Here is a 21,270-nt window from a genome sequence, read left to right on the forward strand (position 1 = left end):
GTTGCTGAGGGAAGCAACTTTCTGAATGGTATAAGTTACTATTTTACAAAACGTTCTTTGAAGAAACATTGGTATACTTTTGGAGGCTTGTCTTCTGACTTAATTCTGTTTTCAAATAAAATTAGAAGAATTCTTGTGAAAGCTTGTTATCTCCTTTCCTATCTGCTCTCTAACACTACCCCTGCCTTTCTGACCAAGATACCACCAGATACCTCACATATCACAAAATGTTTCCTTTTCCTTGTTTCCACAGCTGTGCAGGCCGGCTCCCAGTATACAAAAACAGATACAACGTGATATTCAAATAAAAGAATGGATGTGTCAAAGAAACTGAGAGAGGTGCTCCAGACCCTGGGGCAGTATCGCGGAGGACATAATGTAATAAGATACTGATATTAAGTAAAGAGCAAGTGCTCAGAAAATCGCAACAGTTAAGTGGCCAAAATTTCAAAAATTATTTGAGCTTGATTTCAAACATTCATTGAAAATCACCATTAGAACAATTAAATGCTTCATTTTAAAGAAGTTTTTTTAATAGTCTATTTAATATTAATTTAAGATGAACGAATACAATGTTTCTTAATACAAATCACTTGCTGTTTTATAAAAAAGCTACTGAAATGGTAATTATAATTGAATTGTCATTTAGATGTTTGCAATTGGACGAAACTAATTAAAATTAAATTAACACAGGAGAAAGGAATTAATTGATTTTTCAGTCAATTCTTCTGTACAAAGGCAGCTACCTGTGAAATCTGCTGTCTCAGTCTGCTTGGCCTGCTGTAGCAAAGTACCACCGAGAGAGTGGCCTCAACAACAGACAGACATGGAGGCTAGGAAGTCCCAAATTCATAGCATTAACCAAACTGTCTGTATAAATTAATACATATTCAATATTAGGGAAGGTTATTTTATTGGGGACATTAAATAACTGTTTATTTGATTATTTTAAAAACTAAGTAAAATATATAACCTCTCAATCTGCCTATTCAATAGAGTTAAATTGGATTCAAATTCTATAGCTGAAGCAACTTGTCCACCTAAATAATGTTGAGCCTACACAATGCCTCACATTTAACAGAGATGTTTCTTAACCTAATGGCTGAAAGTAAAGGTGTATGGCTCTGGTTATTAAAATGCGGACATCGTTGTGGGGCTTTTGAGGGCATTATGAAATTGGGAAAACCATTAATATGCAGACTTCTATGTTTTAGAAGCTTTATTTAAAAAGTACAGAAATAGAAAACAGCTCAACTAAGGAACAGAAACAGAAAATCTACTTTCTCCTTCAAACCAAGTTCATTGTGTTCTACACAATAAGTAAATCTTACCCATAATAGAAGTCTATATAAATCAAAATGTGCAAGTCCATATTTACTCACAAAGAATATCTAAGAATTTCACAAAATGGTACTATTTTTAGCCCATGCATTATCCTAAAACCTTTATTTTTACAATTTAGTGCCATTATTGGATTAGCTTTTAAGAAGCAATAGAAACTAACATTTTAGCTTAGAATGTTGTTTCAAATTTTTAAACCCCAAATTAAAGAAGTACATAGAATTATATATAGTTTAGTGATATATATGAGACATATCATATCACATATCACATGTGATATCACATATCACATATATGTCTCATATATATCACATTTGATATGCGTCTTATATATCACATGATATGCATCTTACATATCACATGATATGTATCATATATATTATATATATCACTAAACTCTATATATTGGTATTTTTAATGAGATATATTTTTAATATGTCTCTCTCTATAGAGAGAGAGTTTAGTGTTAAACTAGATCTAAATTAAATTAAAATACAGGCAAGATATTTTGTTTTACTATGCTTGTTGGAAATAGCTTATAATCCATTCAAAAATTGAGGATAAGGGTGTTGTTGATTTTTTTCTTTTTTTATTTTGCCCAGTGACTTTCTACTTTGTCAAGCAAATAGAGTTAATACAGTTAATCAATAAGAGGCTATATCTCACTTTCATTCATTTTTTTAAAAAATTGTCTTACTAGATATGCATTTAAGGCTTATGCTGACGTATATATACAGCCCTTTAACACCCTGAGAAAATTTTTTGTTCAAATAATTCTGAAATGATGCCATAGATGCAATATTAGGTTACAGAATTATAGCGAACATTTATCTCCATCATATGTGCTAACTTTTCTCCTGCTCTTTTGACCAAAATACTACAAAATGTTACAAAACATCACAAAGTATTCAGTTTTTGTTATTATTCAAAAGCTGTGCAGATGGAATTCTAAATGTCCTAAGCTAATCACGACTGCCCTGGCCACAATGACTGCTCAGGAATTGGCATGGGACTCAATGTGGGCCAGTGAGAGGAAACCCAGGACTTGTACATAAGCGATCCTGACATAGCTGTTTCCACAGAGCTGCAGGATGTGGGGCTACAGCACTGTATGTGATGATATGAGATCAGGAAGCCACCTACTGCTTTACCCAGGTTGGCAAAACTGAGAGATGCTGAGACCTCAGGTTCTTGTTGATGAGGTTGAACCCCTGATCAAACCTCACCTGAAGCTGTCCCTGTGTATGGACTTTATATCACCTTACCAATAAACTTTCATTTTGACTTAAGCCAATGTGGGCAACTTTTTCTCTAACTTGCAAGTGAAAAAGAAGATCCTAAACAATACATGTATAATGCACATGCCAACAGGTGCCAGAAGAGAGGGTTTGAGCATTGAGGTTGAATACCCAAGGTACATATGATATTATTTCTACCATCCTAAATACATCATCAGGTTGAAAAAACCCTAAAATGAATAAACACAAATAATAAAAAAACTTTCCACCTCTTTCACTGAAAAGTGACTTCATAGAAAAATAGTTCTCAGCTCACTAGAAATTCCATTTAAGGTCAGACATTTATTAGGGAGGTTAAAACAGCATGCTTCTAACTCAGTCGACATTTCTTAGGTATCACCTGCAACCTTTGGTATGGATTTGCTTCTTTTTTTGCCACAGGCAAATCATTTTTATTTCTATAATTTTAGAGAAAGGAACATGAAGTATGGATGAATCAAATTTTTGAGATGAAAAGAGAAGCTTCTGAGGAAAGCAATTTTCCTCTTTTGGATACACAGAGCTTAGGGATGAGGCAGCCCACTGTAAAGCAGCCATCAGTCTGAGGAGGAAGACAAAGAGATGAAGACAACTTGAGGCCGGGTGCGGTGGCTCACGCCTGTAATCCCAGCACTTTGGGAGGCCAAGGCGGGCTGATCACAAGGTCAGGAGTTCGAGACCAGCCTGGCCAACATGGTGACACCCTGTCTCTATTAAAATTACAAAAATTAGCCAGACGCAGTGGTGGGCGCCTGTAGTCTCACCAACTCGGGAGGATGAGGCAGGAGAATCGCTTGAACTTGAGAGGCAGAGGTTGCAGTGAGCCGAGATCGCATCACTGCACTCCAGCCTGGGTGACAAGAACAAAACTCTGTCTCCAAAAAAAAAAAAAAAAAAAAAAATGTAATGGCAAAAACTGCAATTACTTTTGCACCAACCTTAAAGAAAGAGCCCTGGTGCTCTGTTGGGCCTGAGAGGGCTCCATCTGTCTGCACAAGGATGCTGGGTGAGTGCTGGGTGCACTCTGGAGAGCCAGTGAATGAGGGACTCTGAGCCAGGACAGGGTGGAGGGAAAGTGATTGCTCTGATTAGTAGGGGAAGCACTGACCAGGCTCTGTTACACTGGGCAAATTGATGGGGTTTTCACTTTGGAGAGAGCATTCTGGGAGCTGTGGCCCCTGGGGTTGGTGGGGTCTGGGGAGCCGGGGGAACCATCAGGGGGAATGGGGGGATATGGAGGGAGTTGGAGCTAGGAAGGTGGGGAGGAGGAGCCTGACCTTAGAGCTCGGCAGTGGCCAGAAACCTTCAGAACTAGGAGCTAAGCAGGTGTGGGGAATGAGACAGAAATGAAGACAGCACCCAAATGCACCAGAGGGGCTGCAAGAAAAATCAGGGAACTGCAGGCAAAATGCAAAAGGCTAAATACAAAAAGGGCCTGTCCAAGGCCCTCCGTTTCCCTGTTCAGTGCAGTGGTTAAAGGCTGAGTTGCAGGCTCCCTGCGTTCGAGTCTTCCTAGCTCTATGTCCTTGGGCAGTTTGTAGGTTCTTTGTGTCTTAATATTTCCACCTGTAAAAGGAAACTGTCACTCGTAGGGTTTACTTCATAGAATTGTCGTGGGACTAAATACATTATTACATGGAAGGAGCCTGAAGCAGTGGCTGGTCTACCATACAGTGTTTAATAAATAGTAACTATTCTTCCAACTCTGGTTACTTATTCTTTCATATTTTAGACCACAGAGTAAACACCTGAATGACAAGAAAAACAATGTAAAGATAATGACTCTGGATGAAATAGAATAACATTTAATGGGTCTTAATCATTATAATCAGTAGACAACTTACTGTTCCATACCTAGATGTCACTTTGATTTCATTGAGTTGGGGGTTTTGTCCAGACTTCAAACAATCTCAGTTAGGAGTCTCTGGAATAGACTCCAACCAACTCTGGGAACTCCTAAGATCATCTACAAAACACCATATCTTTTTTTTTCTTGAGATAATATTCAAAATTTGCCTTCCATTCTCAAACAAATATTATAACCACAAGAAAGTAAGAACCACTATTGTAGGATAAAAACAGATTGTAAAAATATATAGACACCTGTTTTGGAAAGAGACACAGATGATTTGATTCATGTTTTTTGTTTAATTTTTTTAATAATGAAATTCTGACTATGTGTCTCTCTGGCTCATTAAAATTCAAAAAGATAGCTTTATCATTTGAGTTACATAATATTCCTAAGCAACTCCAAAAATCAAAGAGATTCTGTACCGTGGTAAAATAAAACAAGTTATGCTAAACAAGTCAGGCTAAGTGAACAAGTTTGTGTTTTGTATGGATTATTACATTTTATCTTCAGACCTCCCCCACCTGCCTCCAGTTCGTTAACTGGTTAAATTAGTGTGGTTCGTATTCTGGACTCCATGGACTCAGAAAGCTTGGTGTTAAGGAGAACCTTGGTTAATCTCTCACCTCCCTTTTTTCTTCCCAACGACATTAGTCAGTTTTCTGTAACTTTAAAGAACAATTTGTAAGACCCAGAATATGCTGAGCAACATGGCTGGGTTGCTATGGCAGGAACCAGACCTTGTCCATATAGCTAACTACGAGAGCTCTGGCTGTGTGGGCAACACACCCTATTTAAGCTACGACAGCAGCTATGATTCTCCTTTGCTAAACTTCTTACAGTGGCACGGTTTCCAGATTGCCAATAAACGTCGCCCTACCAGATCAACAAGCCAGCACCAGCACATGAGCCCAGTACTTCATTTCAAGGTACCAAAATAAAAGTTCCTGTTACTCTTTGGAATTATCTCTTGGATTCCTCCAGAACACACTGAAAAAGCCAATTCAGCATTCAAATGCCTATTATGCCCACTTAGCAGGAGTGTGCAACCATCATCCAATCAAAGGGTACAACTGACACAAAAACGAAATTGTCACCATCGTTATACCAAGGGGCATGTGCTGCTTTTAAACCAATATAATTGTCAGAGGTTGCGTTATTATAGCTTGGCTTCTTTCTTTTTCATTGTTTTCTTTCGTTTCAGATTTTCTCTCTCTCTCTCTCATATATATATATATATATATATTTTTTTTTTTTTTCCCTTCATAAATATGCTTGACACATGCTTTGGTTTCACTCTTGTTCAATCATAAAATTTCAGAGCTGAAAGGGACTTACATTATAGATGAGCTCATTCAAGCCCAGAGCAGTTAGGCAGCTCCCCTCTCCCCTGGTTGGCAGAGTGGGGCCCATATTCTTACCCCCTCCTTCCTTGTCAACAACCCCCAACCCCGTCCCGACCACCCTGGGCTTCTTGCCTGGGCTATGCCCTGTCCCCATGGATGAATGAAATGAAAGCGTGTGACCACCTACCCACACACCTTGGCAGAGGTGCACTCCACACACGGCGGCCCCCACCCAGGCAGGTAAGCTTGGTTGCACCTTCTAAGCGATATCCCGGGAAGCAGGAAAACGTCAGAGAGTCTCCCACACCAAAGCGAAAACCAATTCTTCGGCTGAAGGCAGGGACTCCAGGATCATCACACGGCTCCAGGTCGTACTCTGAGACATTCAGAGACAGAGTAAATGCATGAGGATTTGGGTAAATACACAATGATTAAATAGCAAGAGTAGAAAGGTGCTATTACAAAAAATAAATCTATACACATATTTTCCCCAAACACTTATAACTGTTACGTGCATTTTTTGTCTTGTACTATGAACTGTCTAATGACAAACGACATGGGATTTAGAATTTTTTTTTTTTTTTTAAATTGACAAGTAAGAATGAGAGTTACTAGAGGCTGGGAAGGGGGTGTATGGAGGGAAGGATAAAGTGCTGCTGGCCAATGAATACAAGGATACAGTTAGAAGGAATATGTTCTAATACTTGATAGCAGAGTACGGTGACCATTGTGAGTAATAATAAAGTGTACATTTCAAACTAGCTCAAAGGCAAGATTTGAAATGTTCCCAACACAAAGAAGTAATAAATGTTTGAGGTGATGGGTATCTTAAGTATCTTCATATGTTTGTCACACATTCTACTCATGTATCAAAATATCACATGCACCCCATAAATGTGTACAATTATTATGTAATTGAAGACAGACAAATAGCATATTAAAATGAGATAATTCACTTCAAAACTGTCAATTTTAGAGTGTGGAATAATTTCACTGATATTTCTAATTGCTTAAATTGGTTACTGTATCCCTCCCAAAGGTGCTTTTTGATAACTAAGGCATGAAGCATAACATAAAAGCAAAGGCACAGGGCTGTGTTTGTGGAAAGCTTATCATAGCCGATTTCACCTCTAGAATGTACCTCAGTGAGGAATAGTGGAATTTTCCTCTGTTTATTTTCAATCTGTAAGCAGTGTGAGATTGAAAAGTAGGAGACAAGATTTTGTAATAGAATCACTATCTCACACCTTGCTGTTATCATTTTCCTTCTATCTAAGGATATACTGTGTACACTCAATTCAAACCATACTCTTCCTGTCATTTCTTTAAAAACAACTGAAAACTCTTGCCAAATAGGAGAATAATTTGATATTATTATATGTTATACCTATTATCTTATATAAAGAAACACCATGGTCCTGTGGTTCTTTGCTTTGTGTATATTTTTACTCCATAGTTTATACAATATCCTCTGAAAGATGCTTACAAGGACAGAAAGCCTGAAACAATATCGCGAGGTTAGAAGGTGTATATTAGTTGTAACCATCTCAATTAGGCTTTGTTAGGATTCTCTTACATTAATTGTCACTTAATCACTATTATACAAAGTGTATTTACACTATGTACATGTTCATCTTCATCTAACCCAAGAAAGTGTATTGTCCTCAGAATTCCATCTTCTCACCTACTCAAACACTTTGTTCTTGGAGTTTATCCTTTTTCTTTTCCTCATCAGTTCTCTTATTTCCATCAAGATAAAAATACATCAATCTTAAGAATGAGGTAAACAACCAAACCAACCAACAAAACAAACTAACACCACCAATCTCTGGACTTCACAGTCACCCAACCACCATATTATTTCTCTGGTTATCATTAGCACAAACTTTTCAAAGTGTTGGGTGTAGCTTCCATTTTCCCAACTTCCCTTCTAAGCCTCTCTTCATCTCATCTATTCAGGTTTTCCTTCACAGCCTTCCACTCAAATACATCTTACCAAAGTCACAGTGACCACCAGATGCAAAAACCAATGGTCAATTCTTAGTCCTCCTCTTACTAAGTAGGTTTCAAAACAGTTGAATGCTCTCTTCTTTCTTAAAAGGCTCTCCTTTCTTAGCTTCTGGGATGCCACTCTCCTCCTAACTCACTGGACCCAACTTTTCAATTGGCTGATTCGGATCTTCTGCGCCCCATGTGTTGAAATTAACTGCTGATGGCTTTCCAGTATTTCTTTTTCTTTAATATGATCCTGTTATATGAACTGAAGACGCTTGTCAATTGCTTTCAAATACATCCCTCAATATCTGCAAGAGAAAAAGTCTGTATTTTCTTCCCAAACCTGCTTTATTCTTAGTGTTTGTGATGCAAAGCATAGCATCCTCATTCATGCAGGTTGAAAACTTTGTATTTTATGCCACCCCTTCACTTCCTACCAATCAAGTCAGCTCTACCCTAGCATCCTTCCTGTAGTCTGAGCTTCCATCTGGCATCTCTTGCTGGGATTGCATAACATGTTCTTGTTGAGACTCACACATTATCTTTCAAATAACATTGAAAAAGGTCAGATCATGTCAAGCTTCTCAAAACCATCCAATGGTTTCATGCAACATTCACAATTAACATCCAAGTTACTTATGTTATGTGCCCTCCATAACTAACTTCACATCCTTCCACTTTCCCCTCAGTTTCAGGGGTCAGTCTGGCCGCAGTGCCCCTCTTCTTTATCCTAAATTTGGTGGCCTGGTCCTCCCGTTGCACCTCCTTCTGCTGACAGCCCACCCAAATTAGCTGTCCATTCTCTGCTTCACAATCAAGTCTCAGCCTGTCACAGAGACCTGCCTAGGCAATTAAAGAATGAGTACTCTCTCCTTTGTCCCAGGTACTCATGACTCAACCACAGAAGAAGAAACAGTATCCTCATTGGAAAATTTATGGTACCACTGAAGGAGGCAAATACAGAAAAGTAATTTTGGGAAATAAATAATTTTGGTGTAAAAACGTTGTCATGGAAATGTTTTTCTCCTATGTTTTATAGAAGAAAACAAATTCTGCTTAGGGAAAAGAAGAAAGGCTGCATGTCAGAGACACCCTCTGACCTGGACAGGAGGAGTTTTGCCTCACGAAAGATGCAGAAAAGGTTTTTTTTTTTTTTTTTTTTTTTTTTTTTTTTAGAAAAAAAAAACAAAGTCTCGCTGTGTCACCCAGGCTGCAGTGGCACCATCTCAGCTCACTGCAAGCTCTGCCTCCCAGGTTCATGCCATTCTCCTGCCTCAGTCTCCCGAGTAGTTGGGACTACAGATGCCTGCCACCAAGGCTTTTGAATGAAGAGAAAACCACATATGTAAAGGCACAAAGTTGTCCAAGTTTTAACCTTTTGAAGAGAATGACTGAGAAATGATGCTAATTCACTAGAAGTTAGCACTCAAGAAGTAGACACATCGTAGCAGGTGGGAAAGTGCACACAGTTAGCAACCAGTAGCAGACAACGTTATGTAGAATGGGGATTGTGCAGATTTAGCTAAACCAACTGGAATATGGGGCTCTTTTTCTACAATATTACCATTAACATCTGCAGAAATACTGACTAGGAAACACAATCAGGAAATACTGCCTTAATAAGGCCTTCTGAGAAAGGCAGAAATAAACTCGATTACCAGGAAAGAATGCAGATATAAAAGCATATGAATGCCATTCATGATAAACAACAAAGTCTCTGGATGGGTAAATGCTTCATTTGTATAATACATTGCTTGTTACCTGTATACTTAAAAAATAAACTCCATGGTATCAGTGTCACTGGCAATTGTGTGCAGCCCAGTTTCAAGGCAAAAATCCTTCCAATTGAAATAACTCCTCTGACATATCTAAGGAACTTGTTTACCTTAAAGTTGGCTTTGCAATCAAAAGTGTTTTTATTATTATTTTTATTTTTTAAAAACCTTTATTTTTATTTTTTAAAAACTTTTCTGCAACTGTCTAGATGAAATTGATTTCTTCTGCAGGCTTTAGGTATTATTTTCTACTGGTTATATTGAAACGAATTGTTCTAAATGTTTATAGACTGTTACCACTTTAAAGATCCATGAAAGAGTATTTGGTTGTTGGCTTGCTTGTTTGTGTAAGCAGTTTATAGAGAATGTCAGCTGTATAGTTCCATTCTGACTTTTGGTTATTTGTATGGTCTGAGAGTGTTACCCAAAATCCATGTGCTGGAAATTTGATCCCCTTTTTGGGGATGTTTATGTCACTAGGGATCCACCCTCATTAATGGATTAAAGCCATAAAAAAGGACTTCTGGTCTTCTACCACAAGGGGACATGGCAATCCTCCCTTTTTGGTCTTACACCCTCTGCCACGTGATGACACGGCAAGAAGGCTCACCCCAGATGCCAGCACCTTGATCTTGGACTTCCCAGCTTCCAGAACTGAGAAACGAATTTCTATTATTTATAAATTACATACTATCAGGTATTGTATTATGGCAAGTGGCACAAACAGACTAAGACAGTAGTCATCAAAAGAGTTACTGTCAGCTCTGTGCTAAGGACACCGGAATAAGAAACTGATGCAGTAAAATGAACAGAATTTGCGTCGACTCCTGAGAAACACCTGCAGAAGTGAACAACAGACTTGTGTCGCTGCCATTTTCTTTTTTTGGAGAAGTCTATTTAAATTCATTTTGGATCATGATGAAAGTAAGAACAGGAGCAAGTGACATTCTCATAGTGATACTAATTGCGATACACCAGGGGAGAATGCACAGAGAGAGGGATTTAGGAATTAGTGTTGGAAAGATTTAAGTCTTTGATATATAAAGTGGCACGTTTCATGATTACTGCTGATTACAACAAATTTCCAAGAACTCAAGTGGTTTAAGCCAGTCTTGAAAGTGTCACGTGAGCAGTGAAATACCAAGAAAAATCAACAAAGTCAGATTAAGATAAACGGAAACTAGGTAGAATTAGAGGGAGGAGAAAATAGTTCAGAGCATCTTGAAATCCCCAAGAAATATTTTCCTAGAAAACGCACTTTTATTTTACATAATGCTACTCATCATGCAGTAGTTAGTAGGCAATTGTGAAGTTCTTATTACAGTTGGCTCTTGAAAAATGTGGGTTTGAACTACTTGAGTCCATTGGAACATGAATTGTTTTCAATACACATATTGGCAATTTTTTGGAGATTTGCTGCAACTTAAAAACACATGCAGATGAACCGTGCCATCAAGACATATCTTAAAAATTAGTAAAATGTTAGTTATGTCATGAAAGCACAAAATAAATGTAGATACTAGTTTATTTATGTGTTAATTGACTGTAGGCCTTTGGTCAACAGTAGCCTATTAGTGGTTAAGTTTTGGAGGCGTTAAGAGTTATACTCAGATTTTCCACTGTGCGGGGGTTGACACTCCTAACCCATGTATTATTCAAGTACAGTCGACCTTGAATAATACAAGGATTAGGGGTGTCAATCCCCACACAGTGGAAAATCATCTTACTTACAAGTAACTCATCTTACTTATGAGTAAGACACAGCAGTAGAGCTGTAGCTTATATAAAAGTGGGGCAAGCAAACTTTCTACCAAGATTTTTGAGTCTTAGTCTGGGGGTAAGATACATACTCAAATATTGCAACACGTAATCTCTCATAAGTGGCATCAAAAGTTATTAAGGAATTTCTGAGATCTCAAAAGTAGAATAAATTACATGTGACTGTGGTAAGGGACCACCTCATGAAAATTACATTTGATCTGGGCTATGAGGAATAAGGAAGGAAAACTCTCTTTGTCCAAAGCATCATATGCACAAATGCAAGTTAACGTGATTGTTCCCATCCATTGGCAGTTGTAGTGCAGCAGGGCCCTTTTCGTTGGCAGAGGGTAGGGGTGTGTTGGAAATAAAGATATTGCAGAGGTTTTGAGTGTGACCCATTCACATTTTGTTTATATGACCATGTTTATCTCTCACATGTTTGGCCAGCTTTTAAGTGGGGGTAATTTTTTTTTGTATCTGTAAAAAAAACTAGCATCTATGTCATAAACTATACAAATTACACAAGCTAACCCATACAAATAATTTCTGCTGTAATATAAACCTTGTGCAAATATTATCTATATATTATCATTACAAATAATGATGTTACCAACTTGGAGTATTTTTTGTCACTGCATATGAATATATGAAACTCTAAGCTCATCCTCAACTGTGTGTGTCCACGTGCTTCCTTCATCCTAGAGGTGGTTGTCAATGAAAATATTGGCAACTACTGAAGGGTAGAAACCAATGCAATCAGGTGACAACTGACCCTGAGGACGCCTCCCAATGAGGAAACTTTCCTAAGAGATCTTGTAGAGTTGGTGAAGAGAATCGAGTAAGAAGGGCTTTGCAGAAGATAGTGACATTTACAGATTTTTCAAGAATGAGAATTCACAGATTGTGTAACACAAAGTGGCATTTTCTGGATGCCACATAACTGTACTTGTGCCCTGCTTTGTGAAGGCTCAGCTTCCTGCACCCCATCGGTTGGAATCATGCCTGCAGTCATGCATGCACACACACACTCATGCACACATTACACACACACACACACTCACACACATTCTCACGAAGAGAAATAGCAGTATTGTTGCCACAGGAGAGAAACGGCAAACAAGACCAACATACCTGAAAAAGTGATGTTGAAGCCCTCGTATGAAATGGAGAAGTCTGATATAAACCGAAGCTGGGCAGTGAAGTTTCCAAACAAGCCTGCCTTGATCGTATGAGGTAACACTGACCCAGTGAGCCTGGCGACGGGCTCGGAGAAACTTCCATCCTCTGTGATCAGTAAATAGTCATGGGAACTCTCAAGATGAAAGGTGTGAAAGATCATCTGAACTCCTGAGAAACGAAGGAGAGAGACAGAGAGAGAAAGAGACACAGAGGGCAGAGAGGGAAAGGGGCAGAGACAGAGATGAAAGAAATGGAGAGGAAGAGGAAATGACAGGGGAAGACAGATTCCCGAGAGTAACAGCCACAGAGACGGAGATGATAGAGAGATGAGAGAGAGAGAGAGAGAGAGGTAGAGGAGAGAGAGAAAAAGAGAGAGGTTAGGAGAGGTAACAGTTGCTGAAAATTTTTTTCTGGATTTAGACACATCAAGCCTTAATCAAAATATTAAAACATTTTCTTAATACGTAAATCTAGCTTTGAAGTTGAAGAAGAAAATGGGTGGAAAGAGGATGGCTTTAGAAATGAAAAAAAGCAGAGGGGTTAAACAACAAAAATGAATACTTAAGTGCATATAAGTACAGATACGATGTAAATATGAAGATATGATGTGGATATGAATACTGAGGTAGATAAGGAGATTATAGATGTAGCTATATATAGATACAGATATAGATGTAGATATTGGCATAGATATGAATATTTAAGAAAAACAGGTGAGAATGTTTACAATGGGTTTCATTTAAAAATTGTCAGTAGGCTCTTAGGGACAGTATTTGTCCCAGAGGGACAAAGGACCAGACAGTTTTTCAATTTACACTAAACAAGTGTCCTTTAGAAAATCTTAGTTGGAGGTCTGTATAACTGAGGAAAAACTTCCTTAAAAATGTAGTTTTAGATGCCCCTAAAGCATATGACCTCATAGTAACCAGAACTACAAAGTCTTATTTCTGGATTCCTATAGTGAAATCAATAAAATTAACTGTGAATAGATACCTTCTAATAAAAATGTGTATTTTTATGATTATAAAACTTCGGTCACTCATAATCTGTGTCTTCGTTATGCTTAGTTTCCTTCAGAGCAACTTCTTCTTTTGTGTCATTCATGGTAGCATACATAAGTGTCCCACAGCATACATAATAAAATGTAGCCATTTAATATTAAGTAGGGTTCAAATCTATGTGAAAAGACAAAGTCTACATAATACTTATGTGATCGAAATTCCAAACAGACTCTTTTGTATTTTACTCTTTAAGATAGAGTCTCACTCTATCTCCCAGGCTGGAGTGCAGTGGCGCAATCTCAGCTCACTGCAACTTCCGCCTCCTGTGTTCAAGCCATTCTCCTGACTCAGCCCCTGGAGTAGCTGGGATTACAGGGATGCACCACGATGCCTGGCTAATTTTTTTTTGTATTTTTAGTAGAGACAGGGTTTCACCATATTGGCTAGTCTGCTCTGGAACTCCTCACCTCAGGTGATACACCTGTCCTGGTCTCCCAAAATGCTGGGATTACAAGCATGAGCCACTTCACCTGGCCCCAAACAGACTCTTAAAAATGACAAGTTCAGTCACAGAAAAAAGAGTCAGGCTACAATCCTAAACCTAGTGATTATAATCTACATTTCCTACACAAAATGCAAAATGTCCTGGTGTTCACTATGCTTATCTATAATGGAGGATAGAAATATCTATTCCATGAGGCATCTCTGGATTATGTGAAGATAAATTATTCGTTATGTGTGATGATACCAGGTAAACATAAAATACAAGGAAAGTACAAAAACTGTCCCAGATTTATCATGGAAATTAGAAGTTAGACAATAGCTTATTTCCTTTTATTTAATTAATAGTCACATTTTATTGAATAGATGCCTTTATTCCTTACCATGATACCTACATTTCAAGCTTTTATTGACATGCATATATTCAGGTTATCTGATAAACAGAGAGCAAAACAAGGAATCTGTTTTTATTATACAGTTGAAAGACTATTTTTCTTCCAAAATCTTATTAAATAATAAGTCAACGTTTTGAACTATCCATGAGAAAAGTAGTTATCTCACTTGTTTACACTGTAATGTGCTTTTGTTTTGTTCCCACGTTTCTGTCTCATTTACTTGTCACTACGTTTGAGACCTACGATAGATTCTTACCTTTTCCGTGAGACACTTCAATGGTCCACGTGCAGTTTAGAGAGTTTGGATAAAAATCTGGAAACCCAGGAGAAAGGACTGTTCCACTCTTTCCATGGATGTAGCCTCCACACAGGGCTTAAAATAATAAAGAGAGATGGTTGTAGCACTAAAGTTTCACAATGATTGCCAGAACAAAATACTGGTTTAAATGGCATGGAATTTGAAGGGGCTTAACAGATCTAATGTCATATCCAAGAAAAACCAAGCAAAACCTGAGCTTTATGTTACTTGCAACTATATTATGCTGGTTCATATGTAGGCATCTTAACCACTACAAAACCTTGACAACATAACACAGAATAAAGCACGGCAGGAGAACGGGAACCTGCATTCACAAGCCTCAGAACTGCAGAAATAGTGCAGGTGTGCACTCCTGAGAGCTGCTGGTCTTCTTCAGCACCTCAATGAGTTCAAAACCCCTGAACAAATCATGCCGTGTTCAAACACTTGCTTCAGACACTTATTTTGGAAGAAAAGAAGAGAAAGTTTTATGTAATCATTTCAATGGGAAAGTGGCAACAATTAGGGTGTCAGTGGAATATGGGAGCTTAAGTGCTCAACTCTGATATCAGAAAGTTAAGAGTTCAAATGCCGGCTCAGCTACTCACTAGCTCTGTGATCTCTGGTAAGTCTCTCAATCCTTTACATTTCTCCCATCTTGAAAACAGAAATTATGATAAAATCCATCTCATGGATAGGTGTTTGCAATGATTGCCATTGCAGAACACAATTTACAGTGTGTAATAGATACTAAATGATTAAAATGGTACCTACTGGTAGATACTAATCAAAACATTACCTACTGAGAGTTGCTAACAGGAATTCAATTCTTAAGCCATCAATAATTTAACATTTTGAATAGACTCCATGTACCCTAATTTTACAAATATCAAAAGGAGAATATTGACATGTTCCCACCAACTTTCTCCTTTTATTTCATATCTTAAGACATCTCAAACTATCCTCTGAATGGAAGCACTGGACTGAAAAAGAATAAAAGGAAATGGAGTCACCAGAGCCAGAGGGTAGAGGCAGGAAAGGCAATTGCTACTCATGCTCTGCAAACAAACAGCCACGTGTCTTGCGAGTCACCAAGTGCTCCGGGTCTTGCCCTTCTCCTGGAACCTGTCCACCTGCAGTTGTGAGGCCTATGGATGCCACCAGCTCAGATCTCGAGACCTGGCTGCCCACCCTCACTGCAGCACCTCCACTGTGGTGGTGAAGGATATGTGCCAGCATGACTGGGCTAAGGGCTGCCCAGATAGCTGGTAAGAGGCTGGGCATGTCTGTGAGGGTGCTGCTAGGAGAGATTAGCGTTTGAAGCAGTGGATTAAGTGAAGATTTGCCTTCACCAGTGTGAACTGGCATCATTCAATCTGCTGAGGGCTTAAACCGAATAAAAAGGCAGAGAAAAGGCTGGGCACGGTAGCTCACACTTGTAATCCCAGCACTATGGAAGGCTGAGGCAGGTGGATCACCTGAGGTCAGGAGTTCATGACCAGCCTGGCCAGCATGGCAAAACCCCATCTTTACCAAAAATAAAAAAAATTAGCCAGGGATAGTGGCGGGAGTCTATAATTCCAGCTACTCAGAAGGCTGAGGCAGGAAAATCAATTGAACCCGGGAGGCGGAGGTTGCAGTGAGCTGAGATCGTGCCATTGTCCTCCAGCCTGGGGCAACAAGAGTGAAACTCCATCAAGAAAGGAAGGAAGGAAGGAAGGAAGAAGGAAGGAAGGAAGGAAGGAAGGAAGGAAGGAAGGAAGAAGGAAGGAAGGAAGGAAGGAAGGAAGGAAGGAAGACGGAAGAAAGAAAGAAGAAAGAAGAAAGAAAGAAGAAAGAAAGAAAGAAAGAAGAGAGAAGAGAGAAAGAGCAGAGAGAGAGAGAGAAAGAAGAAAGAAAGCAAGAAAGAAAGAAAGAAAGAAAGAAAAGAAAGAGAGAAAGAGAGAAAGAGAGAAAGAGAGAAAGAGAGAAAGAGAGAAAGAAAGAGAGAAAGAGAGAGAGAGAGAGAGAGAGAAAGAAAGAGAGAGAGAGAGAGAGAGAGAGAGAGAGAGAGAGAGAGAGGAGGGAGGGAGGGAAGAAGGAAAGAAAAGAGAAAGAAAAGGCAGAGTGAAGAAAAAATGTATCTTTTCCTGAGCTGGGACATCCATCTTCTCTTGACCCTGACTTCAGAGCTCCTGGTTTTTGAACCATCAGACCCAGGACATACACCTTCAGCTCCCCTGGTTCCCAGGTCTTCAGCCTCAGCCTTAATTATGCCACTAGCTTTTCCAGGTGTCTAGCTCAATTGAACCCAGGAGGCGGAGGTTGCAGTGAGTTGAGATCCTGCCATTGTCCTCTAGCCTGGGGCAACAAGAGTGAAACTCCATCAAAAAAAAAAAAAGAAAAAAAAAAAAAAAAAAGGAAAGACAGAAAAAAAGAAAGAAAGAAAAGGCAGAGTGAAGAAAAAATTTATCTTTTCCTGAGCTGGGACATCCGTCTTCTCATGACCCTGACTTCAGAGCTCCTGGTTCTTGAACCATCAGACCCAGGACATATATCTTCAGCTCCCTTGGTTCCCAGGTCTTCAGTCTCAGCCTTAATTATGCCACTGGCTTTTCCAGGTGTCTAGCTTGCAGAGGGCAGATCTTGGGACTTTTGGCCTCCCAACCACATGAGCCAATTCCCACAACAAATTTTGGTTCTGTTTCTCTGCAGCACACTGACTAATACATCCACTTATACGTGCAAGGTTCTCTACTCCTCTGTGTTTCCATAGCCTCATATGTAAAAGGAGGCAGAAATCACAGCTCATTCCTGCTTGCTGAAGAATGAAAGCAGTGAATACATGTAAGGAGCTCACAATAGTGTCTCACAAGCAAAACATCACTCAGTGTCACAATTCACTATGCATGTTACAAGATTCTTTTGCTTTTTTAAAAAACATGTCCCCATTCTGTGCATGTATGTATTTATACTTCCTTTCTTAAACTAGGTAGGATGACCTATCATGAAGTAAATGATATTCTGAGTAACTTCTTCCAACTAGTATGATCATTCTGAATTATGTTTTATAAAAGCCTGCTCCACAAAGAATATTCACAAAAGAATTAGATAATCTATGAAAGATATGAAAGATGTGACAAGCCTCATCATGCTCACTAACCATGCATCTTAAGGGAACAAATCATCTCCTTTAATATGTAAACCTCATGGGAAGCGTGATATAAAAACCAGCAAAAGAGAAAATTTTTAAAATAGGTTCTAGAATATTTTAAGAATTTCTTATGGAATATTTGCATCTTCAGATTGCAGTGACTCCACATTCCACTGTGAAAGAAGACATTATACATCCCACTTGAAATTATTCAACACATAGTTATTTGGCACCTGCTATGGAGCAGGCCCTGTCCCCAGCATCAGGGATGATCAATAATAAGAGAGATAAAATATCTGCCCTTGCAAAGTATGCATTCTGGTTGGAAAAGACAGGATAAAACCTGTAACAACATAAAAGGCAGATGATGTACAATGTTGGGAGATGACACATGACTGTGAAGAAAATCGAGAAAGAGGGATGGGATAGCCCGAGGCTTGTGGGTGGCCAGGGGTGCCATACTTATGAAGTGGTCTATAGATAAGGACTTGAGAGAGACAAGGAAAACACTGGACACCTGGGGAAGAATTTAGGTAGAGAAAGTGGCTAGGACCAGGGCTCAAGCTACAGTGGAGCTGCAGGTGTAGGGAGCAGAAAGGACACCTCTGTGGCCGGTGGTCGTCAGAAGAGTTGGAGGTTTCTTTCAGTGACATGATGGGGCACTGGACGGCCCTGCCTAGAAAAGGATGTGACCTCATGACCTACCTGGGGTTTAGCCCTGCTCCTGAGGCTGTGCTGAGAGAACACACAGGGGTGGCAGGGCCCTGCTCCTGAGGCTGTGCTGAGAGAACACTCAGGGGTGGAGGGAGGAAGGCGGTAAGGACCCCGAACCAGGGCATTGGCAGCAAGATGGCAAGACATGGTCTGAACCTGGCTGTGTCCTGAAGGCAGAGCCAGTGGGACTTTCTCCTGAATGGGAGGTGGGCATTATGATTAAAAAAAAGGAGGAGCTGGGGTTGATTGTGAGGACTTAACCTGAGTGGGAAATAACTACAGGGTGAGACTTGAGACATTGAGAGAATCACGTTATAAGAGTAAGGCAGGCATTCAGCTTTGGATATTGAAGCTCCGTGTCTGCTGGGCTTGTGTGTGGAATGGTTGACATTGCAACTGGATGCACAGGTCTGGAGTCCATGAAAGAGGGTTGAGCAAGGGATAGAAGGGAGACCACAACTACGTGAGATCAGCGGTGCAGTGAATGTAGACATAAGCTTCCACAGAGGAAACTGATGCCAGTGCACCATGTAGTGGGATGAAAACCAGCAGAGGACAGAGGAGTCCTAAATTCAGAAGCTTTGGATTGGTCACTTTTCACTGGTCTGTGATTGGATTGGTGTGAATTGATGCAATAACTTCTCAGATTTTTATGAAAACATTCACCATAATGAATTTAAAACATTTTAAGTAAAACTGAGACATCTTATATCCAAAGCTACTTGTCAGTGGTCTGTATCCCAAAATCTGCATATGTAAAATAAACTGATAAAATTAATTCATATCCAACTACATGTAACAGCATTAAAACAATCAATCTTTATTTTATCCTCTGTCTTCATATCATCAAGAAAAGTTACTTGTTCATCTATTGGGGAAAAATCTGGGAGGGAATGTGCTGATGTTTTCCAACCATATCTCATGGAACCTGGAAATCACTAACCAGCCCTGTCACATTGCCATTAGGTGCAAAGTGAGACAGAAAATTAGAGATAAAGCTGCTGTCGGGCTCGTTTAGATTTATGTGGGTGCAAACACAATGTAGTCCAATTCACATACATGAAGACTTTACATAAAAGTAATTCTGTCCACAAATCCTATAACATTTTTCAGGAAAAGGAAATTTGATGTATGCAGAATTGAATTGGCATTCTCACCTAAAATTGAAGTGAGGAGAGGAGAGAATAAAATGAAATACCTGAATTACATTTTAGTGTCTATACAGGTTATGGCTATATTCATATGGAGACATGCCTACATTCCCTTAGCAGAGCTACAAATATAGCTGCCCATAATTTGAATTACATTAATCTGTTTCTTCATGCATGGCAGATCCTTTTCTGAGTAGCTGTGAAAGTCACAGTAAAATTTTACTGTTGCTATCCTTAATACTACAGTGTCTTGAGTTTTACTTTACTATTTATGTGACCTACCCAACATCAAGGATGCAGGTATGTTACATCAGAAATCTTGTGGAAGGAGGACTAAGATATGCAGAAATCATTGAAGAACAAAAGAGGAGACCTATGTTGTGATATTTTCCTGACTGAGTTGAAGTAAAGCATCCAACTGTTTTTTTTTTTTTTCTTTTTTCTTTTTTTTGAGACCGAGTTTCGCTTCTTTGCCCAGGCTGGAATGCAGTGATGAGATCTTGGCTCACTGCAACCTCTGCCTCCTGGGTTCAAGCAATTCTCCTGCCTCAGCCTCCCCAGTAGCTGGCATGTGCCACCACGGCCAGCTAATTTTTTGTATTTTTAGTAGAAACAGGGTTTCACCCTGTTGGCCAGGCTAGTCTCGAACTCCTGACTTCAAGTGATCTACCTGCCCTGCCTCGGCCTCCCAAAGTGCTGGGATTACAGGCATGAGCCACTGCACCTGACCCATCCACCCATTTTTCAAGTTCTATCTTTTGTCCTCTGCTTTTATTCATTCATCCATCCAATCCTGCATTTAGAGTTACTTATTAAGAAACATACTACTGTTTTCCAAACACTCTTTGATGCTACTGGGCACAGAACAATGAGTAAGACAGATTAAGTTCCTGTTTTTCCAATGTTTACATTCCAATGGGGAAGGCAAATAACTTAGTTTTTAAAATCCAGATAACGGCCGGGTGCGATGGCTCACGCCTGCAATCCCAGCACTTTGGGAGGCCGAGGCGGGTGGATCACGAGGTCAAGAGTTCGAGACCATCCTGGCTAATGCGGTGAAACCCCGTCTCTACACACCAACATGGCATAAGTATACATATGTAACAAACCTGCACGTTATGCACATGTACCCTAGAACTTAAAGTATAATAAAAAATAAAAAATAATAAAAAAAAAAGAAGAAAACTAAGTTTATCAAAAAAAAAAAAAAAAATACAAAAAATTAGCCAGGTGCGGTGGCGGGCGCCTGTAGTCCCAGCTACATGGGAGGCTGAGGCAGGAGAATGGCATGAACCCAGGAGGTGGAACTTGCAGTGAGCCGAGATTGCACCGCTCACTCCAGCCTGGGCGAGAGAGCTAGACCCTGTCAAAATAAATAAATAAATAAATAAATAAATAAACAAACAAACAAACAAACAAACAAACAAATAAATCCAGATAACTAGGTCTGATTTACTCCAAGAACAAGAATATTAACTTGTTTTCTAAACTCAAAGGAAGTCTAGGTGATTAGAGTATGATGGACATGCTGGTGAATCAACGAAGTGATGAATG

The 21,270-nt window shown here is 39.3% G+C and overlaps 1 protein-coding gene across 1 annotated transcript in view; it reads right to left on the bottom strand.

Moving 5' to 3' along the window:
• The window catches only part of CSMD1 (CUB and Sushi multiple domains 1), a 2,044,058-nt gene that overhangs the window by 384,341 nt on the left and 1,638,447 nt on the right, over positions 1–21,270 (bottom strand). The window contains exons 19-21 of the mRNA XM_030937494.1: positions 14,677–14,793; positions 12,476–12,691; positions 6,001–6,189 (exon numbers count right to left, since the gene is read on the bottom strand). Of these exons, the coding sequence (XP_030793354.1) occupies positions 6,001–6,189; positions 12,476–12,691; positions 14,677–14,793 (522 nt within the window). The remainder of the gene's footprint in view (positions 1–6,000; positions 6,190–12,475; positions 12,692–14,676; positions 14,794–21,270) is intronic.

This window comes from Rhinopithecus roxellana, chromosome 9 (genome assembly GCF_007565055.1).
Source record: "Rhinopithecus roxellana isolate Shanxi Qingling chromosome 9, ASM756505v1, whole genome shotgun sequence".
Classification (NCBI taxonomy): Eukaryota; Metazoa; Chordata; class Mammalia; order Primates; family Cercopithecidae; genus Rhinopithecus; species Rhinopithecus roxellana.